The 26,372-nt window shown below is 44.2% G+C and overlaps 1 protein-coding gene and 2 long non-coding RNA genes across 7 annotated transcripts; 2 read left to right on the top strand and 1 right to left on the bottom strand.

Annotated features, from left to right (window-relative positions):
• Nucleotides 1–7,456: 7,456 nt before the first annotated feature.
• Nucleotides 7,457–15,739, top strand: Zbtb18 (zinc finger and BTB domain containing 18). Of its 4 annotated transcripts, none has more exons than XM_085687646.2 (3): nt 7,564–7,610; nt 9,753–9,836; nt 12,095–15,739. In XM_085687646.2, exons 2-3 carry the CDS (start codon nt 9,824–9,826, stop codon nt 13,672–13,674), a joined length of 1,593 nt encoding a protein of 530 aa, XP_085543772.1. In that variant the 5' UTR covers nt 7,564–7,610; nt 9,753–9,823; the 3' UTR covers nt 13,675–15,739. The 4 variants fall into 4 exon arrangements, with proteins under 4 accessions (XP_085543773.1, XP_085543772.1, XP_085543774.1 ...); XM_085687648.2 differs by lacking the exon at nt 7,564–7,610 and adding an exon at nt 10,836–10,943 and having other exon boundaries at nt 7,990–9,836; XM_085687647.2 differs by lacking the exon at nt 9,753–9,836 and having other exon boundaries at nt 7,457–7,610.
• A 5,862-nt stretch (nt 15,740–21,601) lies between these two features.
• On the top strand, nt 21,602–26,006 carry LOC125401976 (uncharacterized). 2 transcript variants are annotated; one of them, XR_015001242.2, is made up of 5 exons: nt 21,602–21,908; nt 22,333–22,410; nt 22,513–24,010; nt 24,760–25,144; nt 25,587–26,006. It is a non-coding gene; the product is annotated as an uncharacterized LOC125401976 (long non-coding RNA). The 2 variants fall into 2 exon arrangements; XR_007232505.3 differs by having other exon boundaries at nt 21,606–21,908; nt 22,513–23,969.
• On the bottom strand, nt 22,294–23,809 carry LOC146894832 (uncharacterized). Its single transcript, XR_015001243.2, has 2 exons — nt 23,692–23,809; nt 22,294–22,633 (listed from the first exon to the last, which is right to left on the bottom strand). It is a non-coding gene; the product is annotated as an uncharacterized LOC146894832 (long non-coding RNA).
• Nucleotides 26,007–26,372: the final 366 nt, after the last annotated feature.

The following is a 26,372-nucleotide window of genomic DNA, read 5'->3' as shown; positions in this document are numbered from 1 at the left end:
AATTTATTTTAATGTATGATTAGTTATGGTTTTTTTTTTTTAAAAAAAAAGTTCAGCTGGGCGTGGTGGAGCACGCCTTTAATCCCAGCACTCAGGAGGCAGAGGCAGATGATTTCTAAGAGTTTGAGGCTAGCCTGGTCTACAAAGAGAGTTCCAGGACAGCTAGGGCTGCTACACAGAGAAACCTTGTTTTGAAAAACAAAAACAAAAAAGTTCGTATTCGCCATTGAAAAGTCAACACGGGTCCATATTTTCCCAGTAGGGTCACGCTAAAGCCATCATCACTGTGCTAAAGCAACAATCACTAAACCGATCATAAGGAAACCTAGGTTGTATTAAGCAGGTCTCATCTGAAAAATCAACCTAACAAATGAGCAAAGCACACAAGTGCGTGTGAACCAACACAGACGCTTTGTGCCTAGGAAAGTTCAATGCAAAGGGTATTCTAGTAGGTTTTTTGTTTTGTTTTTTTTTAATTTTGGAGCTAGCAATCTCACAAAACATTATTTAAAGGCAATTAGCAGATCAGAAAAAAATAGTGGAGGTGATGGGCAAAGCCCTGGAGGGAGTGCTGATGTCTGCTTTACGCTGCTGTGGCCATTGCTTCTCTGTACTTTCTCCGAGTATGGGGCATCACCCACTTCCCCTTGGGGTCTTGCTGCTTCTCCATCTCTTCAGGTAACCTACAGTCACCATCTTCTCGCTCTTCTTTAAAGCCCTCCCTCCGCCTCTGTGTGGCTGTTCCCTCTTACACTGCTCTTCTGGGCCTGCATTTGTCTGTCTATCCTTGTTCCCTCGTCTCTTGTCGCTGGCTGTTCTGTCTTAGGGACCTGGGGTCTCTGCAACTGTCCCCTACTTCAAGTGCAAAGGTATGGCTTGGCATTGTAGACTGGATGTCAGGTTTGTTTTGTTGTTGTTTGAGAGGGTCTCTGCTTAGTCCTGGTTGACCTGGAGCTCACTTTGTAGATCTTGCTAGCCTTGAACTTTGATTCTCTCGCCTGTCTTCTGAGTGCAGGGAGTACTGGCTTGCCCACCAAGCCTGATTGCTTGTGATTTTTCACACATTGTTTCCTTTTGAATACGATCTGGATGAACAGCCTCAATGCTACAAAGTAACTTCTGAGCAATGGGTTCTCAGTACAAGCTGTACCAGACATTTAACATACACACACACACCCAAAAAAAAAAGTCTCCAAAGAGGGATTTAAAATCTGTTTTCTCTAAGTTCATACTGAAGAACCACTTTTCCTATTGTCTCCCATAAAGTCATTACTGTAGATTCAATTTAAGATGCTTATTTTTTTTACTGAGTTTAATTTAGATACACATTTGCATTGTAAAATGGGTTCTTTAAAAATAATCATTTTAGTCTTAGGCATAAATGCTGTTTCTTTGTAAAGGAAGGAACTTCCTGAACTGCATGTGATCGCTAAGGGCAAAGTAAATTCTGGAGTGAGACTTAACCTTCTGTCTGCTCCTATTACAGAGACTAGTCTGAATTTGGTATGAATCAAGACTTCTGTGTTAAATGTTTAGAACTTCTTTACCACCAAAGATTTTAATTAAAAGGTTTCTTATGATGGTTGGGATTGCTATACATTTATCAGATATCTACATATTAGCCACTGAAATAAGAATCGAGATGACATTTATACAAAATAGATAAAAGGGGGTGAGATTAATTCATGTATTGTTGGCACCTAGCACAGGGCAGTAATTCTACAGGACCCAGGAGAATGTGAGTCCATATTTGTTTCTCTGATGCATTGCAAGCTCTCAATCAATAACTTTTGAATGTATCTTTATTATTTTTTCTTCTCTGCCTGTGTGAGCTCATGAAGGATTGAAATAAGGTAGAATTGAGAGAGTCTTCCGATCCTGTTTGGAATGCAGACGGGGAGACACTGTTTCTGCCATTTATACAGCATCTGAAGTAGAACAAATATGAGTTTGCCCCCCCACACACACACTCACCCATGCCCCATGCCCTCCGTTCCCCCAACTTCCACTCCTCCCTACTCCCCCCACCCCATGGCTGCCTTCCCTCTAAAGTGAAGAAAACACCTGACTACCTTCTTCTGTGTTCATTTGTACCCTGTATTCGACACAACCCAACAGAAGTGGCCACATGCAATCATGAACACTAGCATTTACATCTTTAGAATTTTTATTCTTTTTACAAAGCAAAGCAAATCACTTTTATTTATTACATATTTCATGGGATCCCAGAAAAATTGATATCCTTAGTCGCTAAGGTCATATCAGCTCTTTCCTGCTGCAAGTTACTCATTTGGAAAAGTTATGCAAGCAAGATTATTACAAATAATCCAGTCTGGGGAAGAAAAACCGACAGATGAAATGAACTCACCTTTTAGTGATCCAAATTAATGTGCCTTCAACATTTCAACATCTGGTTTCAGGAGGTTCTGTGTAATCTTCAAGGATGGCAGCCCTGCCTATACCAGCTTAATTTGTTTAGGTTGAAATAAATGCTAAGTTATTGCACTCCCATTAAGAAATGGTAGGCAAATTTTTTGTTTAGTAAAGAAGAAATCCAACTTGGGGTAGAGTTAGGGATGCCAGTGGGTGCCACAGCGCTTGCCTAGCATATATAAGTCCCTGAGTGCCATCGCCAGTGTAACTGGGAGGGCTGTGGGCATGTGGGGGGGGAGGTGGCCTCGTATGGTATATAAAGCAATCGATGGAGACGATGAAGCAAGAACAAGGCTGACTATTAAAGCCCCACTGTATGCACACAAGGCATAAAATAATTTATGAAAGAGAAAAGAAACTGAGACAAGGATTGTGGGCTAAAAAGCTACCGAAATTTGCTTTCTTCCTGAAGTCTCTGAAGCAAGGAGTCCTGGTCCCAAGCAAGTCTAAACTATAGGCCCCCTTCAGTCACCGCACCGTCAGCGTGCCAGTTCACAGTAGGCAGCTGAGAACTCCAGGAAAGCCATCTGGGAAGATGGCATTGCTTGCTTCGCTCGCCCTCACCCCCCAGCTGTTCTGGGTGTGGTTCCCACTCTGCTCTCAGAACAGAGGTGACCCCACTGCCCTTACACTCCGTGCAAGGATCTTTCCCCAAGAGTTTCTCTTGTTGTTTCTGGCTTTGGGGCTGACAATCTAAAGGAATTGTCTCCAATGCTGGGCAATCAGTTCAAGACTTTAATGTGTAGCTTCCTAACCACATATGCCATAGCCTCGGAAATGATTTGGTTTATGTGCTCTACAGAATCATAAATGTGTGCACATGTGTTTAAGTGTTTCAAAACATTTTTTTATTGGCTGAATATGGCCAATATTTAATCCCAGGACTAAGGAGGTAGAGGCAGAAGTTCTCTGTGAGTTCAAGGCCAACCTGGTCTTATACAGCAAGTTCCAGACTAGTAAGGGCTACATAGTGAGACCCTAACTTTAAACAGAAACATTGTTTATTTTGTATGTGTGTGAATGCACGTGAGTGCATGCCATACTATGTATGTGGAGGTTAGAAAACAACTTTCAGGAGTAGGGTAATCACCTTCCAGATTAAGGTAAAGTCTGTCCTGTTTTTGATGCTGTACCACCAACTCCAGGCAGGCTAGCCCTGAAGCCCGGTGATTCTCTAGCCTCTCACTATTGGAGTTCCGGAGTTACAGGGAGCTACAGACACTCTCCACCCTACCCACCCATCAGGCTTTTAAAAAAGGAGCGTCCTCAGGCTTACGCAGTCAGTGCTTCTACCCAGTGAGTCACCTTACTGGCACCAAGTGTAGTTTGCACTGAAACACACACACACACACACACACACACGAGAGAGAGAGAGAGAGAGAGAGAGAGAGAGACAGAGAGAGACAGAGACAGAGACAGACCCATTAAGGAGTATACGCCCTGTCCACCACTGTGGTGTGGCTTGCAGCTCATTTACTTTTCCAACTCCTAGCTGCAGCTCTGTTTCTGTGCCCAGTCCTCCCTTCAGACCAAACCAACCTGCTCTTTCTCCTAAGTCACAAGAGGGGTTGGGGGTGGGGCAGGAGATGGGTGTTGTAGCACCTGGAAGGCTGAGGCAGGATTACAAATTCCAAGCAGCCTGGGCTACATAGTGGTATTTGTCTCAAAAAGAAACAGGAAGCTCAGAGAGTCTTACCCATGCTATGTATGGAAAGCAGTGAATTTAACAGAAGTTTGAACAAACTTTTTATTTTAGTGTGCCTTTTCTCTACAGAGCTATAGATGAAAACCAGAGCCAAACATGGTACTAGGCAATACAGGAAGTGCTTATCTAAAATAAATAAATAAAATAATCAGGTTGAATTCTAGCCATACGTTTATACCTGTAACAGTTGTTACACACCTTAGGTTATGTGACCTTTTACTGTTTGCTTCTAAGTTTTTTTAGTAAAAATTCCAACTATACATGAAATCGATAAGCTTATGAATCCAACGGTTAAATTTTACTTTTATACCTTTCAACATGATTATGTTACCAGCAGTAAAATCAAAGATGTTTTTTTCAAAGCTCTAACTTGTGATTCACATCTAAAACCCAGACACTCATTTTATGGAGCTGCTCATCAAATCAATTTTTATTTGATCTGTCAATGTTTATTCTGTTAGACTGTTACTGTTTGACATGCATGTTATGAAAACTTAAAACTTGTTCCCTAGCAAGAAGTCTCTTGTATCTTTTTTTTAAATATCAGAATTCCCAGAAAAGCTTGAATCAGAATTGTGCCGCAATGCCACTCCTCCAGAGAGAAAGCAATGGCATGTTTTCTCCAACAGATGAGTGTTGGGATTTTCTGCCTATTTGTTCTTCCAGTGTGAGGTGGGTGTTGGGAGTAGTCTGTTAGGTTTAAAACAGTGGACTCTGTCAAGTCTCTCTGTTTCATGGTCAATTTGTTTAGACTGTCGTATAGGAGTGAGGCAGACCTCAGCTTCAGAAACATACCAAGGGAGTTATTTGGGACTCTATCTTTCATGGATCCGATGGATGCAGAATACCAACAGTAGCCCTTCTGTAGAGGTACCTCGGGTGCCAATCTACTTTGTTTGTTGATGTTTTTCAACCAGAATTGAAAGTACCATTTGCGAAATAAGTTTTTAGGACAATTTAAATGAAGCTAGAGGGGGAAGGGGCAGAGAAAATACAATTGTACCAGAGACCTTGGATAAGACTGTCAAAGCAATAAGGGGTGACAGACTGGCTTCCTTAAATATCCATTTTGTCTGTATTTCCTGGACATACTTTTCAGTTCTCAAAGTGGATACTAATTATAGCTTGGAAGAAAACACAGCCCCAAGTAAACCAAAAGATATTTATGACTTTTGACCCACCAGTATCTTCTGTCTATCTCTGGAACCATCAGCTCCACTAGCAGGTACATTCTAGAAACCCGCCGTCAGAGCTGTGATTTCCTCTGGGGACCATAAAACTGGGTGGAAGTTTTGGTGGCTAATCCAAATGTTCCAGTTTTCTTATAAATTTATGGTTTGCTATCCTGGCATTATCAGTTACTTTACATATTCCCTTATTGTTAAATTTTAATTGGTGAGAAATGACTTTATGAATAAAAACGTCTTTTTTTTCCCTTTAAACCTGGTGAATTCTCCACGAAACACATATATTCCTTTTTGTGGTTTTTTTTTTTTTAAGTGTGTTTCATTTCACCAAGAATACTTGTAGCCGGGTGTGGTGGCACACGCCTTTGATCCCAGCGCTTGGGAGGCAGAAGCAGGCAGCTCTCTTTGAGTTCGAGGCCAGGCTGATCTATAGAGAGAGTTCCAGGACAGTAGAGAGACTCTGTCTCAAAAATCCAACCCAAACCAAATCAAAAACCACTTGTAAACTCATCTATCTTGAAACAGATTCGGACTGGGTTGGGATCTGGAACAGTTGTGACCCCGCCTGAAATCCATCATGAGAACGTAGGAGGGTGGAGGAAAGAGTAGAAACCATTGCCGTTTCTAATAGCATACCAAAGTTGTAGGAATTTTGTGTATCTAGGTGTATGTTTCTTCACTAACAATTCAATATGTCTGATTTGTCCACACAACTACTTTCAACTTCTTTACGTGGAAGAAAGACAAAGCAGATTCTGCTCAGCTGCAAGGAGTCCCGGCGAGTTGGTTAGCAACAGGGCTTGCCAGTTTGAGTCCACTTAGCACAGAGTAAACACATTTCATTTAGACAATTACTAGTGTGTTGGCTTCCTCGCTATGCAGTTTTCTGTTTTGTCTCGAATCATCCTTTTCCCCATTTATCACCCAACTTTACTTGTGTGCTATTCTTGCCTTCCATTGTCTTGAGAGCAAAACCTTTCTACATTTCCTCCTTGATCAACACAGGTTAGCTACAAAGAACAGGTTACAGACGGAGGAAGTTTATCCGGAGGGAGGGAGGGAAGCGCCACACAAAACAACATCTCCCCCTCCGGGAGGTAAAGCCCTGGCTCGTTAAGTACCAATTAAGAAACGGGCTAAAGCGTCTCTAAGTATCAATCTCACTGGAAAGCTCCAAGATTGCTCTCGGGGCAATGTCTTTGCCTGTCACCGTGAGTACGGACGGGACTCGGGGACCGTGAAGAGAAACGCAGCTGCAACTTGCAGGGAGGACGCTGGGAAAAGGCGCCTCTCGCAGCCGCTCGAAGCGAGCGGCCCCCGTGCACCTGGCGGCCGACACCGCAGGCCGGAGGCGGCGCGTCCCCGCGGACGCGATCCAAGAGTGCACCACAGGGGGGGCCAGATCCAGCCGCCCCAGGCCGGCTCAGGCCAGCTGCGGCCCCGCGCGCTCGGTCTCCCCGGGACACCTGCCCTGTGTAAAAGTATACTTATGGCCGTCGCGGGGCACGCGGACTCACTCACTCCACACCCCCAAAACGCGCTCGTCTCCAGCCTGGAAACAGGCCCCTCCCCGCGCAGCTGTCGCCGCCGCCTGAGGGCTCCTTTCACTTTCTCACGGCCAAGTCACCCAGAGGGGCGCCGCTGCAGCCGCCGCCGCCGCCACGGCCCGCGGACTCCGCCCCCCCGGAAAGACCACGCCCACCCAACAGTCGCCGCCTGCGATTGGCGCGAGCAGGCGGCAGCTCCTGCCCGCCACTATCATTCGTCGAGCCGCCCCGTCTGTCCCGTCGCTCCTCCGCCCCCCCAAAACGCCGCTCTCCTATTGGGCGAAGCTGAGACCGGGGGCGGGCCGGGGGCCGGGGGCCCGCCGCTTTCGCTCAATCGCTGAGCGGCCGGCGCGGGGCGGCCCGGCCGGGCGGGGCCACATCTGGGCCGCGCCGCCGCGTGCGTGCGTGTGCGTCGTCCGCCCCCCGCCCGCGCCCCGCCCGCCCCGCCCCCCGGCCCGGCGCCGCGCTCGCCCGCCCGCCCGCTCCCGCCCGTGCGTCTGGCAGGCTGCGGCCGCCGCTGGGCTGCTGCCATGGGGAGCCGTTGAAAGAGTGGGGCCCTGTGGCTCGGCCGCGCGCCTCAGGCTGCCAGCGCGGGCGGGGGGCGGCGGGGGCGCGCGGGGCCCGGGCCGGGGCCGGCGGGCGGGCGGGGGCCGGCGGAGGACGCCCACAAGTCCAGCGGCGGCGGCAGAGGAGGAGGAGGAGGACGCGGCGGGGACGCGGCGACTCGGGCCGCTCCGTGTGAGTCCCCCGCGCCCGCCCTGCCCCGCTGCCGGCCGTGGGCTCCCGCCGGGCGGAGTTAGTTAGTGCGGCGGAGGGCGGGCGAGCGGTGCGGTGCGGTGCGGGCTCGCCTCGCCTCGCCTGGCCGCGCTCCCCGGCCGGTGCAGCTGCGGCGCGGGGCGGACTCGGTGCAGCTGCGGCGGCGCCTCCCGGTGCGGAGGGCGGGCGGGGGAGGGGTCCGGGCCGCCGCAGCTGCAGCGCCCGGGACGACCGCGGCTCCGGGGCCGGTGCAGCTGCAGGGCCGGGGGAGGGGGAGGGCGCGGCGCCCGGGTTGCGGTTGCCGGGAGGCCCCGGGGGCTGGCGCGCGGCGGCGGGGGAGCGGTCGCCGCGCCGCTTCTTGCGACTTTTCTTTTGTTGTTTCCGCGACCCGGGTCTGTTTTCTCGGCCGTTGTGGAAGGTGTTTTCCTGCTGCACCGGCTCTGTGCCCTGCACCTCCTTCCCGGTGGTTTCACCCTTCCTCTTTCCCTGAGTGCTTTATGCACGGCGAACTGCGCGAAGATTTGCATTCCCCCCCCACTCAAACCTCACACACACCCGGGGCACCCTGCCCCCACCTCCGAGAAACAAAACCCCAAACCTCACAGAACCTCCGTGTGGGTCCGCGGTAGCGAGACTTGGACGGGTTGGTCTGTGGAGTGGATGACTCCGGGCCATTGCGGTGCTTGGGGCTCCAGTGAGTGACTGTCACCCCCACCACCACCCCACTGGGTAAACGGGGTGATTAATGTCGGATATATTGGAATGGGGCGAGGGCATCTGCGGAGAAGAGGGCGTGTGTGTGGCAGGGAAGTAATGTATCTGCATAGTGTGCCTCCAGAACGAGTTCAGAATTATGTCATTCACCGCGAAGTTAGAGAAAGTTAGGTTTGTGAGTCGTGAGCGAGGGCAGGACAGAGTTGGGGTTTTGTTCTCCAGCTCCTTGCCTCGGTTTTCTAAAGCGAGCCTAAGTGGTTGTCGCCCGGGTTGGGACGTTTGCGGTTCAGGCCCCAATTTCTGTTTTTTTTTTTTTTTAACTCCTCGACCTCCCAAGTCTGTGGAGATGTGTCCTGACATTCATAGATGTCGTAGCACATTGCAGGGATCGGTCGGCCCAGCCCCGTTTACATTAACATTTCATCAGCCATTAGAAAAGACCCACAAACTCCAGGACAAGAAAGTTCCCAGAGTCTACACTTGGCTTCCCACCCCTCCGGGTGATTACAGCCCCTTCCCCCAAAGTGATAGAGACCAAGGACAAGACAAAGTGACGCCTTTTCTGAGCAGAAAATGAGAAGTGGTCACACAGTCATCCTAAGAGACTGTAGCAGGTTGTTTCGGTTTATTAATTTGCCTTATTGGACTGAAATACTTTCCAGGATTTCAAAAAGTGCAGTTTCAGTTTGTTGATGCTGAGGATGGAAATTTGCATTCACGGTGGCAGTGTGAATTATTTTCCTGGGAGGTAGTTGCTGATAAGTTGCTAAGTAAGAGTGAAATAATAAGGTGAGCCACGCTGAAGTAATAGTTTTTAATAAGTCTGCCAACATTTTGGAGATGTCTACCATTTATCTCAGCAGGGGGAAAAACATGCTGTAATAACGTTGAAATGGGACTGGGATGTCAAATGGGTTGGTTTAAAAATACCCCTAAGCTGCCTTTGAAACTAGACGTTGGAGTTGAATAAAAGTGAATGTGGGTTTCCTGAATAGCACCGAGCTTGAGTGTGCTGTCATATGTAAGCCAGTCCACCAACTCGAGGCAGAAGTGTTGCGATTCCATAAATACAGTAGGACTCCATATGCTGAGTTTTTCAATTTCTTCTGTTCGAAAGTTTGGGGGGGAAAAGGAAGACTTTGAAGTATTTTGTTTATACTAACAGAAGAGAAAAGTTCTCCTAAGAAAAAGCTGGTGGCAGGAGTGTAGAGGAGTAGCATATGGCATTAAAGGAGCACAGCTGGAGGTAGCATTTCCATCTGAACATGATGTCAGAGCAGCTGACAGCCTGCCATCCCTCAGCCTTTTATTCTAACACACAGACAGGGAGTTAGTGTGTGCGGATCTGTGCTGGGGAAGGTATCTCATTCCTCTCCAACATCATCTCCACTTTGCATCTGTCTCTCTTAGTCTGCTTTTTTTCCACCGATGTAACAGACCTGGAGCCAGCAAGACTCCGAGGGAAGGACTTAATCAAGTTTATGTGTCCTAAAGGTAGGAGTAGCAAGAGATTAGATTGAGCATCTTTCTGTTTGGGTGTTTTATTTAATTTTTTTTTTTAAAAAATCGCATTACTTTTCTAATCCACTTTTTAAATAATATGTGAAATTGAGCATGAAGTGATGATCTTCCTGAAGCTGAAAGTCTTGGACTCGCTTGGTTTAAATTTTTATTTCTTTTCTTTGAACAAGGAAATAACTTTAATACATAGAAATATTTTAAGTTTTCAGATGGCAAGAAAGGCTTTGGACTATGGCTTTCTGAGCTCACTTTGGATTAAGATGCCTTTTGTTGTTCACTGCTGTTTAGATTCCTTTTGCTTGAGGGGGGCAGAAACAGTAAACTGTCTGGAATCCAGCTTTCAAACTTATATGAGAAGATTATTCTGGTTAAGAAGCTAGGTTGTTGTGTAATTAATTCCACTGTGAAACTTTATTCTTCAAAACATTCGGCAAGCACTGCTGAAAGCAGCATACAGCTGTAGTGCTTTTGAAACCGGAGGGTTTTTGTTGTTGGTTTTTTTGTTTTTTAAGGGAGGGGGGTGGAGAAAAAGAAAGACAACTTTTGTCCCTAAGAGAATAGTTTGACCAGTTTCCTCATTTCTCTTTCAAATATATATTTAAGAGATCTTTTATTTCAGCATAACAATAATTATTTGCAGGAGTTTCTGTGTTAGCGACTAATTTAGAACTTGTAGATTCGAGCTGCCTGAATTGGCCAGACAGCTGTAATCGCACTCCTCTATTCTTAATCTCTTTATCTGGGCAGCAGCTGCCATATGGCCACAGTCAGCTGGATCAGATGCTTGTAAGCTTCCTTCTTCGTCCCTCTCTGTCCTCTCAGCCTCCTAATTTGATCACGGCTACCTTGTGAGCTGCCCTCCAATCTTTATTTTTAGCCCTCTCCAGGATTAGGATTGATGTTAGCTGTGGGGCACTTAAAGTGATTGTTTTGTAAATCTTGGTTTATTCTATTGGTGGTGTCTTTCCGAAGGTATCCGAGGTTAGGATGAAAGTTCCACTGTCTTAGCATCGTGTGGACAAGGAGGGAAGCCAATTCTGAATATTGACTCCATCTCCACCCTCAGATGCACTTGCTGAGGTGAATGACTGGGAGCCTTCCTTCTGTTCACTGGATGGGGAAGTGGGCTCTCTTTATCCTCAGCCACTACAGTTGAATTTTGACCAGATCTTTGCCTTCCCTCATTCACCACCCTCCCTTGCCAGAAAACAAGGCAAAGATGCATAACTGAAAGAACAGAGCTACTGGGAAAGCAAAATATATCAAGTTATTATTGAAACAAAGTATTTTCTGTTGGTGAGGTAAGGCAGAGCCAGGGGTGGAAAAAGTGTTTTTTTCTAGAAAGGCTTTTAAAAAATACTAAATATTGAACCTATGAAGTTTTTGTACCTCATTTTATAGTGGGAAAAGTTTAATTTTAATATGGAGTTTGTTTTGCCGTGTAGAAGATCAAAATTTCGATGAGAATTTTCAAAGTTAACAGCCTCTCTAGTTGCTAATAATATTGTTCTACAAAGAAACAGCCCCCCCCATTCATTTTAAAAATGTTTGGATTTGTTCATAGTAAAGATGATCTTTCCCATCTGTCGGTGCAGTTCCGACTGATCTCCTGCGTGTGCAGTACCTGCAAATCTTACGGCACCAACATCTGTTCTTATACACAGGGCTTTTGTTGTTGTAACACTCTGACTTTAAAAGTAAGTTGTTTGCTGATTTCTGGACTAATTATGCAATTTCATTTTTCCCCCTCAATTCAGCCAAATGTGTATGTGTGTTCAGTCTATGCTTTCTAAGTCGTCAGGTATGAAAAGTGATAAAATACAAAGAATGATTGGGCAAGTTTTCCTGACTCTTACAGAATTTGTGTGGAACTTTGCTTTGTTAGTATCCGTTCTTTTCCTGTGAAGGCAAAACTGTCTTGTAGGTTTTGTGGGATGTCATTTATGAGTAGTTGGTTAAATTTCTTTTGGAAGTGGTCTGAATTCTTGTTCTCAGTAGTAGGCTATAGCTAAAGGAAGTCTTTAAACTTGACCAGGAGTTCTGAGAAGGACGAGGGAGTCCTTGGCAAGTACATTTAGGTCGCCTGTGTGACTTGGGAGTCCTTTGGGGTGTGAGCCTGATTTAAAATTCATAGACGTGAAACTCTCCACTACTAAGGTGGATTTTTTTAGAGTGGGGTCTAGAGGCTAAACTCCTAAGCAGGCTCTAACGAGAACCTCCTTTTTCCCCAGGTTATGAAGACAGTATGGAGTTTCCAGACCACAGCAGACATTTGCTGCAGTGTCTGAGCGAGCAGAGACATCAGGGCTTTCTTTGTGACTGCACCGTTCTGGTGGGAGATGCCCAGTTCCGGGCGCACCGAGCTGTACTGGCTTCATGCAGCATGTATTTCCACCTCTTTTACAAGGACCAGCTGGACAAAAGAGACATTGTTCATCTGAACAGCGACATTGTGACAGCCCCCGCTTTCGCTCTCCTGCTTGAATTCATGTATGAAGGGAAACTCCAGTTCAAAGACTTGCCCATTGAGGACGTGCTAGCAGCTGCCAGTTATCTCCACATGTATGACATTGTCAAAGTCTGCAAAAAGAAGCTGAAAGAGAAAGCCACCACAGAGGCAGACAGCACCAAAAAAGAAGAAGACGCTTCAAGTTGTTCAGACAAAGTCGAGAGCCTCTCAGACGGCAGCAGCCACATGGCAGGTGACCTGCCCAGTGATGAAGATGAAGGTGAAGATGAGAAATTGAACATTCTACCCAGCAAAAGGGACTTGGCAGCTGAGCCTGGGAACATGTGGATGCGATTGCCCTCAGACTCAGCAGGCATCCCCCAGGCTGGCGGAGAGGCCGAGCCACACGCCACAGCAGCTGGAAAAACAGTAGCCAGCCCCTGCAGCTCAACAGAGTCTTTGTCCCAGAGGTCTGTCACCTCCGTGAGGGATTCGGCAGATGTTGACTGTGTGCTGGACCTGTCTGTCAAGTCCAGCCTTTCAGGAGTTGAAAATCTGAACAGCTCTTATTTCTCTTCACAGGACGTGCTGAGAAGCAACCTGGTGCAGGTGAAGGTGGAGAAAGAGGCGTCCTGTGATGACAGTGATGTTGGCACTAATGACTATGACATGGAACATAGCACTGTGAAAGAGAGTGTGAGCACTAACAGGGTACAGTATGAGCCAGCCCACCTGGCTCCGCTGAGGGAGGATTCGGTCTTGAGGGAGCTGGATCGGGAGGACAAAGCCAGCGACGATGAGATGATGACCCCAGAGAGCGAGCGGGTCCAGGTGGAAGGGGGCATGGAGAGCAGTCTGCTTCCCTATGTCTCCAATATCCTGAGCCCCGCGGGCCAGATCTTCATGTGCCCCCTGTGCAACAAAGTCTTCCCCAGCCCCCACATCCTGCAGATCCACCTGAGCACGCACTTCCGCGAGCAGGATGGCATCCGCAGCAAGCCTGCCGCCGATGTCAATGTGCCCACGTGCTCCCTGTGTGGGAAGACTTTCTCCTGCATGTACACCCTCAAGCGCCATGAGAGGACTCACTCGGGGGAGAAGCCCTACACGTGCACCCAGTGCGGCAAGAGTTTCCAGTACTCGCACAACCTGAGCCGCCACGCCGTGGTGCACACCCGCGAGAAGCCCCACGCCTGCAAGTGGTGTGAGCGCAGGTTCACGCAGTCGGGAGACCTGTACAGACACATCCGCAAGTTCCACTGTGAGTTGGTGAACTCCTTGTCGGTCAAAAGTGAACCACTGAGCTTGCCCACTGTCAGAGACTGGACCTTAGAAGATAGCTCTCAAGAACTTTGGAAATAATTTTATATATATATATAAATAATATATATATATATACATATATATACATAGATCTCTATATAGTTGTGGTACGGTCTAAAAGCAGTCTTGTTTCCTGGAACTGAAAAGTTGGGATCTTAACTTGTTTTTGCACTTTAGAATAATAGCATGAGAATCTCACTAATTTAGCATTCTGATAAAAGAAACTTTAGAGCAAGTCGGAAGTAGAGAGGTGTCTTTTCTTTGAGGGGTGGGCCAAGTCAGCCAATAAATCCTCCTCAACAAATGGTTCTGTCTCAAAATGCTTTCATATGGCTTAATTTTGTAAACACTGCATTGTCTTGAGCGCTTTTCTTGTGCCCTACATTGTTTTGTTTTGTTTTCAAAGTAGAAATTCCCTCCAGTTTTATTAGCCTCTTTATATGTCTCAAATTGCATGAATATTTTCTGGCTGTTGGAAACCTGAATGCTTTTAGACCCAAATGGAAAATTTCTGAAATGCTGGATTATCTATTTTTAAACAAGCAGTTGACTTAAAACTTTCTGTGGCAACTTCTGGTTTTCTGACAGTTCCCAGTGAGAGATTCTGACAGTACACTGGGTCGCTGGGACTGTCTCTGTGAAGGTTTGCTTGAGACGAAAAAGGATATTGCAGCTTCAGCAGTGTTGAACTGTGTGTTTAAAATGTGAATTACTGTTCTTGTATACTGTAATTGATTACACGGGCTGGGGGGGTGTCAGAGAACTTGACAGGTTGTGTTGATGCTCTTAGTTGAGTCTTGAAAAGTAAATATTAACGCTACAGAAATGCATGAGTTTCAATATATTTTTTGTCTTTGTTTGCATTGTATAACTTCAACGAGTGAGTTTAAAATTATTTAATTTCCTTAGAAAAATAGCACCATTTTGGGAAAAAACTGGTGTTACGAAGAACGTAAATGCACTGTTTTTATTTTTATTTTATATAATTTAAATTGACTTTTCCCACTGTCTTTAAGTTGAAACTGTTAAGCTGAATAAAAACTTAAGCTGCAAATTGATAACTTCGCTACATTACAAGGAACATATAAATGTTTACAAACGGCTTAAAGATTTGCATGTGCAGTGTGCATTTATAACACACTTGGAATTGCACAGAACCCATGCCAGCTCAGAGTTTAGGTGTGCACATGTACCCAGCTGAGCGTTTTTAGAATAACTACTGCACAAATTGACAATAGGTCATAGGTCATTCTCTCTCTCTCCTCTCTTGGCTTCCCTTTTCTTTTTTTCCCCTATTTCCTTTCCTTCCCCCTACCCCCTTACTCATGAAAAGATTCTATGGACTGAAAAAGCCCCAGGCTGAAAGGACTGAACTGCCTTGATTGACGTGGGGAAGGGGGTCAGTAGAGTATGTGTATTGGCAGCAGAGGCTGCAGCCCACCGTGTGGTTTTACTGACCAGCACGCAGGGGAGAAGCATTTTGCACAGTGTTTGTTTTCCTGTCTTGCACTTACAAATAAGGTCTATGGGAGTAGCATGGAAAATGTTGTTTTTCCCTTTTTCTTTTTTAATTGCTTTTGTTTAAAATTTGATCGCCTTAACTACTGTAAACATAGCCTATTTTTGTGCTTAAGATACTGAATGGAAAACTCCATTGTGTGTTGCTGGACTGTTTTGGAAATATTTGGTCAAATGTATGTTAATTTGGCTGTAATGGCATTTAAAGCAAACAAACAAACAAAAAAAGCTGTGAAAATGGCCTTGGAGCATTATATTTAGTTACTTGAAGAGTTTCTAGATTTTTTTTTTAATACAGTTTATGTTAAAATAATCTTTATTAATTTAGAGAAGACAATCAGTGTCTGTGAGAGAACGGACTTTTTTGGAATTTTTTTGTGGTCATTGTGAGTGATTGCTTTTTCTTTTTCTTAGTTTCATATTCTTCCTTTGTTCTAAATCTTAGGCTGACATCTAGCTTTGACAATCATAGTTGTTTTATTTCCTGAGGGGGAATAACTTATAATGCTGTTTAGTTTTGTACTATTGGTGTGTTGGTGAATTTTTAAACTGTGTGCTAACTGCAATAAATTATATGAACTGAGAATTCTCTGTGTGGTTTTTGTATTATGATCGCATAACAGATTTTGAAGCCTTTATAATGCATGGCATCTTCATCTTAACATCAGTTTTATTCAGGTTAGGAAGTTACTAGAATGCTTCAGGGTCGGTCCCCCAAACTGAAATGTGCATGGGCTCACCACTTAAGGAGACACCAAGTACACATTTCTACAGTGTAGAAAGACTGTAGAAAACCGTGAATACAAAGAACTTCAAGTGGCAAGGTAGGTTTTTCATAATAAGTAACACAGCTATTAACCCATATACAATGCAAGTCACTTTCCATGCATGGTTTTATCCTAAGTTGATTGGTCAAATCCATTCTCCCATGTTCTGGCTTAAGTGGAAAATTGAAGGAGACCGGATGTCTCAATTTGGAACACTGCTTGGCTAATGAGTGGAAGTCTAGGCAATTGAATTAGGAGGCATTCGGTGGTTCAAGATTAGCTGCGTATGTCCGTTTTTCTTACCAGAACTCAAAAGATCTTAGTGTTTAAGTTCTAATTTTAAAACATTTAAGCAATGCATCATTAGAAAGAACTATTCCCTCCTCTTTGTCATTCCCATACCCCAATTTGCCTGTCTTGTTGGGTAAGGGCTGCTTAGCCTGCAAAATTGACAGAACACATGTATATGGGATTTTGGGAGATTGTCACACTGGCTGTAGATTGCAGTGGGGCCCAGGTCCTGAAGTTGTATAAATATCAAATCTTAAACTGCCCATAACTCCCAATCTTAAAGACAAATATGGAAATTACATAACTACTGTCTGAGATATAATTACACCAAAAAGCTTATGTTTTTTAAAAAGGTTAATATGAGGAATCCAGAGTGTGAAACGTGCCCTTTAGAAGGTCTTTGATGGCTTTGGCTGTACGTCCACAAAGATTTTTATAAAATACGAGCCATAATTTGCAGTTTGAAGTGATAACATTCAATTTTTAATTGAAAAAATGTAACAACTCACAGTTGGTTTTAAACAAACATCTCACAGGAAGGGGACATTTTCATCTGGCCTCTACACAATCCCTTGAGCAGTTAGTAAGTGAGGAGAGATACCTTTCATTCTCTTGTACATGCAAAGCTTCCCGAAGATGCTGGGGGTTGGCATATCTTTCAGTTCCATTGACTGTCTTAAGTGAGAACTGCCTTAGTATATCCTTCACGGGATGCGTTCCTCAACACAGCGTTCTGATTGTGATTTGGAAAGAACTTCTTAAAATACCGCAGAGCGGGCACAGAGTGCTATTACACAAATGGTCACATTTGGCATGTGACATGAAAGCATCTCGTGTTTATTCACCACAATGAAGAAAGACAGTTGTCATGTAATCCAGTTGGAAACCTGTAAAATCAGGCTCTCCTTTGACATCTGGCTGTTCCCTAAATGCATGGTAAAAATATGGTTTCACTTACTTTGGAAAACATCTGTTTCTTTCAGATAATCAATTATGCCCTGGATTGCTGCGGGCCCAGCATTGTGTGCTAGGTGTACCCTGGGGGACAGTCGACAAGTAGAAGATGCTAAGGATGCCGGTTGGGGACTTCCTTCCTAGTTAATTATGCTATTGGATTAATAGGTGAATCAATAGAGCTTACCCTTAACAGACTTTACATGGGTCTCTAAAAACAGCTTTTTGGGAGGTTAGAAAAAGGTGAATATTTGAACTCAAATTAATAATTAGTATTAAAAATGCTTGTTTTTCCAAGTAAATTTTAGTTTTGAAATACTATAAAAGAAATAGCTGGGATTTTTTTAACCTAATAAGCAAGTCTACTTTAAAAGTCTTGAACTTCCTAGTCTTACAGATAAAACACATATAAAATACATTCTAAAAAAAGCTTGGGAAACCCAAAAATCCGATATAAATTTTCTAAATGTCTTAAGATCTCAAAATTTTCTGCACTGTTTGACTATTTCATTCCTAAAAAGTTTAGAAATTTGAGTTCTAACCTAACAATGGAAATCACACATACCTCTAGAAAATTTTTAATTGTAGATAATAATATAAATTTTGATTATTATTGCAATGTTTGCGGTTGCTGATAAGGTTAGTGAATGAAGTATGAGTTTTGAAGTAAGGGACAAAAAAGGCTGTGTCATTTTCATTAAAGCCCGCTGCCATTAAAAACTGGAGATAATGTCGTCTTAAGAATAAAACAGTGGTTTTATTTTTTAAAAGCAAATGGCTTTTAGGAATTTTATTTTGGCTAGAGTCCAACTTTATTACACTGACAGGATTTTGTCCCTTATGTTAGAATTTTTTTTCTACCTTTTGCCTGCGGAATCCTGGCAAAATCTATGTGATCCCTTAGTCTAGACATGCAGTCACTTATTGGACGTATTCAGTTTAGCTCAGAGATGTTTTCTGTCTCTAGCCGTCCCCACCTTGTTCATCAGCCTTATCGAATGACATCTTAGATACAACATTGAGAGCTTTCAGAAATTCATTTTAAGAGAAACTTCAGAAATTAAGCTTTTGGCATTTTTGCAAACCAATACCTTTAAAATAAAAATCCTCACCTATTGACTTCTGTGATTTCTTGTGGAAGAAACTGAACTCCAAATTTGTGTGCTGCTATAAACAGGAAGGTTGGCTATGTAGAAATAGATCAACAAATAGCAATAGTTTGAACAGTTTTCTTTAAAAATCCAAATTCTTTATCATGTCTCTGCTTATGCTAAATAAGTTGTAATTCTCCACGTAATTCAGACATATAGAATAGTTTTCTTAAGACATTCAAACCCTTGAAAATGATCAGGTTTGTTGTTGTTTGTTTGTCTGATTGGTTGGTTTTGAACCTGGAAGAGGGACTGGGGGAGAGGGACGGAGTATCCAGTTACCTTTCCTAATTCTATTCTGATATTTATAATCTCATTTCAGTTTCTAGCCTTATGTGGGATGATAGCCTTAACAATATCTTTTAAAACCAAAGATTGTCTTGAATTTGTGGTCACTTATTCCCCACAACACGCTATGTCCTTCTCTAAGCTTTAGGCATGAATTTACTAAATTTTCGGAATGGAGACGGCAAAACAAAACAAAAACAGAAACCATTTGGCTTTAAAATGTAGCACATTCAGGCAGGAATAGTTTAAATAAGTGTGTGCAGGGTGGCTTTGAAAGTCTCTGGTCACTCAGAAAATCCGTTCACTGAAAGCACCCGCATGCAGTTTGCTATGATCTTTGTAGTTAATCATTAAATCAGGTGGCCTTTATTAAGTGTCAGTGTGCATGCTTTAAAAGTCATTGTCCCAGATATTCAAGTTTGTCCAAAGTGTACTTGTTGTACATGACATGGAGCATGGAAGAATGTATTTTAATATTGGTAAACGTGTATGAGCAGATTAAATCTGTTTTAATATAGAAAATGTGTAGATGCCATTGAACTTGAAGGAGTAGCATGGCTTTATTTATGTGTCATACCAGACCAGAGCTAACTTTTGACATGTGACAGAATTTGCAAGATATGCACCAATCATGCATGTATGAATACATTTACTCAAACCTATAGAAAGGATATATACATTTCATTGAAATGCATGTCACCTTAAAATCTGAGATTATTAATGACTCAAACATTTTTTGTTTCTGATGATCTGAGATGAGCTTTGATCAGAGTAAAAACATTTAAACTTTTCTTTCAAATCTCTTTAAAATTTTTTAAGAGATTGAAAATATACATGTGCTTTTTTAAAAAAACCATAGCACATATGTGGCTTGGTAATACTGAAATATTTGCATGTTTACTAGACAGCAATGCCTTTTAAGCAGGTCGCTGTAGACCATTTTGGAAAAAGCACAATAGTACAATAATTAAGATACTGAAGGAATTTAAAATCTATGGCCGGTGAGCTGAAGCTGAAGCAGTCATAGAAATTACTGATATCTATGTGGATTTAGTTGTTTTTTTTTTTTTTAAAAAAAGCCACTTTCTAATTTACAGCAATTTCTCTGTCACTTAAAATTCTTTTCAAATAGAAGAAATTGGAGAAAAAAGAGAGAGAAAAACAAACCATATCTCAAGAAAGTCAGATTTATAAAGTTATTTCTACCTGGCTTTGACAAAGAAGGTTCTAGATTCAAGTATGGCAGGAGAGAGAAACAACATGGGTTTATAGCCAATGTACAGTCATAGGACAAGAGTCTCTCATGTAAAATTTAAGATCTCTTCCAAATCCCCAGGATTTTGCAAGTGAATAATCTAAGAGAAATTGATGTCTGCTGGGTGGGTGCTTCCTCGGGTCTGGCTGTTGCTGAAACACAAGCTGAAATTCTTACCTCGTGTTCTGCTTTTTAGTGTTTCCGTGTCCTTTTCTTTACTACAAGAGGATCAAGTTTATTCACTGAGTGATTTTGACACCATGATACAACTGAATTTTCCAGCCAAGTTGTTTTCATGTCTTTCTACCATTTTGTGAAAAAAAAAAAAGAAAGAAAGAAATTTGAAATGAAAACTCCAATTTAAATTGGCCTATTTACCACCCTGGGTACCAGTTAGCTATGTGTTAATACACCCAGGCAGGGGGCCTGAGCCTGAAGATAAGGGAGCTGAGGCATTTCTGGGGTTCCTTACAAGAAATGACATCAAACTGGATGAAAACCCTCTGCAAAAGGCAGAGAAATTAGAGGATACGTTGGGGCACAAAGAACTTTTGCTTTTCATAGTACGTGTGAAGTCTAGAAAAATGTGGTGGTTTCTCACGTTCTATTTATGTGTTATTTTCCTTGAGGGACGCCTTGAAGAGGTGCTAGAGCCACTTCTGCGCAGAGGGGAGGGAGGGGAAGCTCGTCTTCCTTTGTTCAGTTTGTTATGCAAAGGTGCTTATCTTGCAGTAAAAATAGTGCTGTAGTGAAGATGTGGCAGGCGTTCTGTAGGCTTGACCAGTGTGGCAGGGTTTTAAATGATTGATGTGTTGCTTAAAAGTCAGTCAAATAAGACCATCAGAGAATGAAGCCATCAATCCTCATGTTCTTTTTATTTATTAGTACATATATTTTTAATCTCTCCAAAAATAACAATTAAGCTTTATAAGCAAGAAACAAATCAAAACTTAAATCTGCCCTCTAGGCTGAATATTTTCATTCTGGATTGATTGTCTTTAAAATAATAAATGAGTTTTGTTGCTCAAATTTAAAAAAAAAAAAACCTAAGGATTGAGTGGCTCGGATCTCCATGCTGTCAAGGTCTGTGGTGTTTGTCTGATAGTCTCTCCTCACAGGTTGCTGCCATGTGTAGGGACTAACCTAGAATCATCAACACTTGAAGCTGGCAGGGACAGAAGTGACTTCCAAGTCATTCACTCAGATGAGAAACAGGCCCAGGCAAGGCGAAGGAGAGAGAAGCAGATTTGGGTCTTTGCAAAATACCTCACACATTCCCAAACCTTAGGTGGGTAGCATGTTAAAGATGGATGTCTGCTCTCTTTAGAGGCACGAGATGGTCAAATCCCTTGCTTTAGGTTTGTCTCAGATCAAGGCTGCATCTGAGCCTCCATCCTGGCTAGATCACCTCTGTGATCAAACGCTCACCGTAAGGCCCTCACAGTTACCGTACCCCTGGTCTGCTAGAAACACTTACTGTCGGAATCTAGATGGGAATGCTGTCTTTTCCTCCACCTTGGGTACCCTGCTGGGGTCTGAACGGAAACCTGACAGCATCCTCCAGACTCACACGTTCCCGACATGTTCCCGGCTAGGAAAGAGTTGCTTGAGTCCCCCCACCCTCCCCCCCCACAAAAAAACCCATATTATTTGTTCAGTCACAAAGAGGCAGTGCTCAGTGCAGGCGGATCCAGGCGGGGACTGGCCAGAGTGTTCCTGGGCACGGGGAGGCGTGGGAGAAGCGTGGTCAGGTGCTGAGGTGTCAGCCTTCGAGAGCTTCAAAACTCCTCTGCTGCCCAAGTGGGAGCTCTGTGTTTCCCCTTACTGGACCCATCTTCTCAGACTGTCTCTCACCCCTCTCATCATCGTCTACTGGAAAGAGGCTTTGAAGGAAAATCAGAAAGACATAGTGATGCCACAGGAGGGGCCCCACTCGGCCACATTCGTTTCTTCATTTCTAAGAGCAGAGTGGCAATACCCTATCACCTCTTCCCTGGCACCGTGTAAGCAGGAATGTGCAGGTCACCGAACTCTGAGGGAAGATGCTAGGTCAGTTTTAGGGAACAATACTACTATAAAAATAAGTTGTTTTTACGAAAGATTTTTTTCTATCACAAAGCCTTCCTAGCAATGTGGGTATTTTTTTTTAAATGTAGATCTTTCTTTTCTTTTCTTTTCTTTTCTTTTCTTTTCTTTTCTTTTCTTTCCTTTCCTTTCCTTTTTCTTTTCTTTTCTTTTCTTTTCTCTTCTTTTCTTCTTTCAATTTATTTCCAGGCAGGATTACTCTGGAACCCGGCTGTCCTGGAACTTGCTTTGTAGACCAGGCTGGCCAGAAACCCACAGAGATCCGCTTGCCTCTGCCTCCCAAGTGCTGGGGTTAAAGGTGTGAACCACCATCCAACTCTAAATTTTTTTTAAAAAAAATTTAAATTCATCAAGGACTAATAATCTCAACTTTATTTATGTTTTCCAGCATGCCCTCACGGAAAGCAATTTCTACAGGCTGTGTGAAAGGAAGGGTCATACTCGTGAAAAGCTTACACACTCTCAGGTAGGCCTGTGGGTGCGAATGCATGTGCAATCCTTCTCTCGTTGATGCCACACTTTTGGTTCCTCCTGACAAGTTTCTCTGTGCCCGTTCTGATGAATCCAGGCTGCCCCATCCACATCACTTCGTTTTGGGGATAAAGGGAGGATGAAGGCACAGCATCGTCGACTTCTCAGAGAAAATCTGCTGTGTCAAGCCTGCACTGGATACGGACTTCCCCACATTCCTAATGATGAAGAAATCAAGATCAAAAAGCTATGACTGATGTTCACTGGAGTATCGTTAAGTATAAAAACTGGAATGACGGATCTACAGAATGACAAAAGACAAGCGCACAACTCCCTGTAACCAGCGGAAGGTGGCACATGCCGGGTCAGAGCCCAAGCATCTCCGTGTCAGTCAGGTCTCGTGTCACTGATGTGCCCCATGTATTGTTACAGCCACACCATGGTGCCGTGCAAACGGGTGTGCGTCCATCCACCGGGAGGACGGTGCATCTGGGTAAAGTCCACAGAACAGCAGAGTACCACTGCGTGTTGTGTTTATCCAGACACGTTAAATACTAAGATATGCTCCAACGTGTGTGTGTGTGCGCGCGCGCGCGTGTGCGCGTGTGTGAATGTGTAGCAGGGCCAAGTACCGGATGGCTGCAGAGTCCCTATTCAGCCTGCCCACATCCCTCTTTGATGCCGTGCCATTCCACAAAAGCAGTCAGGCCACAGTCATCTTTTTCTTTCTTTCTTTCCCCCCTTGTTATCATGGCACAATTTTCCTTTTTAATCTTATAATTTTCATCAGTTTTTGTAAAAGGCAATGAACATAACAATACGTGTTTGGTAAAAACGGTTATTTGTTGCTATATTTAATCAGAAATTAGAAAGAATTTAAAAAGAAAAAAAAAAAACAGCAACCAAAAACAAACAAGCACACACACACACACTCACACACACATCCCGGGGCGGGGGGGAACACACACACACACACACACACACACACACACAAACCTTCCCTCTGCTTGATGCCATAGACAAGAGTCCAAAGGACATTAGCTGCTCCGTTGCACACATTGGAGAGAGAGTTCGCTGAGGGCTCTGTCTCTCTAATAGACTGGTGATTTGGTAAAAGGTTTTAGAGGGTTTTGTTTAACCATTTCTGCATGTGTTTTTAATGAGCTCATGATGCTTCGTAACAAAGGCCAGGTTGTGAGGTTTGCAGCCTTTTTTCGGACCTGATCCCTTCCCGCTGACCTGCAGAGTGAGCACCTGTGCTCCTTGCCTGGCTCACCTATGGGAGTCAAGGTGGTGGGGCCATCTCCGGGCCTGTCTTCATGCCAGGGATGAATCATGCGGTAGGCAGGGCGGAAGGAGTCTCTTTGTTGACAGCTCTCCATCTGGACTTTGGATACGGCCGGCCGTTCATGGGGAGCCTGGGTGAGCTGGAAAGGACTGCTCGAATCTGCCCCTCCATGAAGGCCCGGGGCAGTAAAACACCTGCAAAGGGACTGCCTGGCATTTCAGTTGCAAAAGCTGAGGAGCGTACCCCCTCCCCCGCCCCAATTCCAGGTACCCAGGCTTGCGAATGTGTACGGCTCCTGCTCGGACAAGTGGGTATTTAATAGGCAATAGGATCATTTACAGCCTCCTCCAGATAATCCGACTGGAGTACACCTGAATAAATACATCAATCTCAGGTGGCTGAGCACTAACCCCTTGGAGTTTAATAATTAAAATAAACAGAACTATTGCGAGGAGTTCCAGTTTTGTCATGTGTAAATGTAAGCTATCCCACACAGGATGGCATTTCGTGATTCATACAGGAATATGATGGATAGATGATACATTTTCCATAGCTTTTTAAGAAAAAAAAAGAGAGATTATCTTAGTCATGGGGTAAAGTTATATGATACATTGTACCATTCAGTCTGATTCTGGGCCAGTGCAAATTTTTTTTCTGTCTTTTTTTTCTTCTTTTTTTTTCTTTCTTCTTTTTTTTGTGAAAGATTACTTCTTGGCAAACTAGATATGCAAACGCCAGAATACAGTAAAACCACATTTAATTGGACCTACTTGCCAACTTCTTGAACACAGCTTGGATTATCCCACTGGAGGCTGCTTCTGTTAAAAACTGGGGGAGGAGGAAGTGGCACACTGACAAGGCCTCAGATAATTTTTTTTTCACTCGAAGTACAATTATGCAATGAGCCAAGTTTGGAAGTATTTTACTATGTTTAATAATTATTATTAAAGATATTGTAAAACATATGCATTTGTTAAGTGGAGTGTAATGGGAGTAAAACTCATGTCATAAATTCCACTTTGGATTTATTTTTCTATTTTGTGTTTTATTTGACAGCCTTCCAACTTGAGTCTAGCCCAAAGCCTGCACTCTAATACATATCATACTTGATATTAAAGTGAGAAGAGGGTGATTTATAGGAGCTGCGTGAGAAGCGTGTTCTCCTCAGGGCCAGCCTATGTGGAGTTGACACCTCTGTTCAGGTAATGACTTGAAAACCAGTCGCAGGGAGAATGACCGGGACGGAGAGAGCCTCGTCACGCGCATCCAACAGCAGCTCTGAACCCGCATGTCCTGCGCATGCCTACTGTTCAAAAGGAGATGGAGCCGAGAGCAGGGTGCCTATCTCTTCGTGTGCCTGTGACTCTTGGAGGAGCCATGGTGTGATGCCACTACGAGCGGCGGTGCCAATCCCAATCCCTTACCTGGGAAGCTCGCATTGGTCTGTTGTACTTCTTGATTTTAAAGCAAATTTGTATTATCTGCACAGTGTCTTTTTCAAAAAAAAAAAAAAAAGGAGAAAATGCCCCCTGAAATCCCACTTCTTGACATTGTACAGAGGTGCCATCTCTAATGATTAGCAAGACACTCTGGGTTGTTTGTGCCCGAACTCCACCTGCGCTGTGAAATCCCCATGATTTTTCTCACATTCCCACTCAAGCTGCCGAGCAACTGGGCCCTCTCTTCTACGTGTGGCTGTGTCAGTGTGACTTCTGTGCGCCATGCTACTTGGTTGTTTCCTCGTGCCCCTCCATAACCAATGACGGGGTGTGGGAGGAAGTTGGCAGGGCACAGGAGGACAGGGTCCCTGCATTCATCCCCCTACCATTCAGCGGGCTGCTTTCTTTCCCAGTGGGGTGACCACCTCTGCTCTGTTTTCTTAGGTATCCTTTAAACGTATCCCTAGGGCTCCTGGAAACCTGCAACTCTGCCGTCGCGTGGCGAGACTGCGGCAATCTGAGGCTTGCGTGTGCGAAGAGGATGTGAGGACTTCTGGACCGCATCCCTGAAAGCAGAGCTCCTTTACAACCCCGCAGCTCTGGCCCCCAAGTGCCCTGCAACTTCCTCTGGAGGGGCGCCCTTGATTTCTAAAGCATCCACAGCCTTGCCTCAGGCAGGACTGACCAGAAGCTGAAAAGAGAAGGCTTGGAAGCTTGCTGGAAAGGTCTTGCTTCTAAAAACCAGAAACCGGGAGGGAGAAAGTTGACGAGAAATCTGCCCTCTTGTCCTTTGCCGACTAAACCGTGTTGTCTTGTACTCGTGACTTTATCGTTTCATCTTTAAAATAAACCTTTTGAGCCAGATATGCCTCTGAGGTTCTTTCCAGCTCCATGTTCTTGGGCATCTTTTACCTATTTATCTGAAATGCTGATTGAACTTGAACAGGGAAATATTTTCCAATTAGAGTAGAGATGGTGGCTAACATACTGTTAGGCTTCTGAGGCTCGTGTGATCAAAGGCGTGCTTGCTCCGATAAGGGCGGGCAGGGGGAGGGCTGGGGAGGGTTTCTCCTGGCTGCTGGGGTTTTAATATCTAACTGCACTCACGTTTACACATGTCAGCCATGTGCTAAGCATATGCTTTCTGGTCTGTGGTCAAGCCCAGTGGGTTTAGGGTTAATTTTTATTTTTTAACAGGCAAACCCCTAGAGATGCTAAATAAATACACAG

This window comes from Myodes glareolus, chromosome 5 (assembly GCF_982192425.1).
Source record: "Myodes glareolus chromosome 5, mMyoGla1.1, whole genome shotgun sequence".
Lineage (NCBI taxonomy): Eukaryota > Metazoa > Chordata > Mammalia > Rodentia > Cricetidae > Myodes > Myodes glareolus.
The sequence above is the reverse complement of the archived record's forward strand: the minus strand, read 5'-3'. Positions and strand labels throughout refer to the sequence as shown.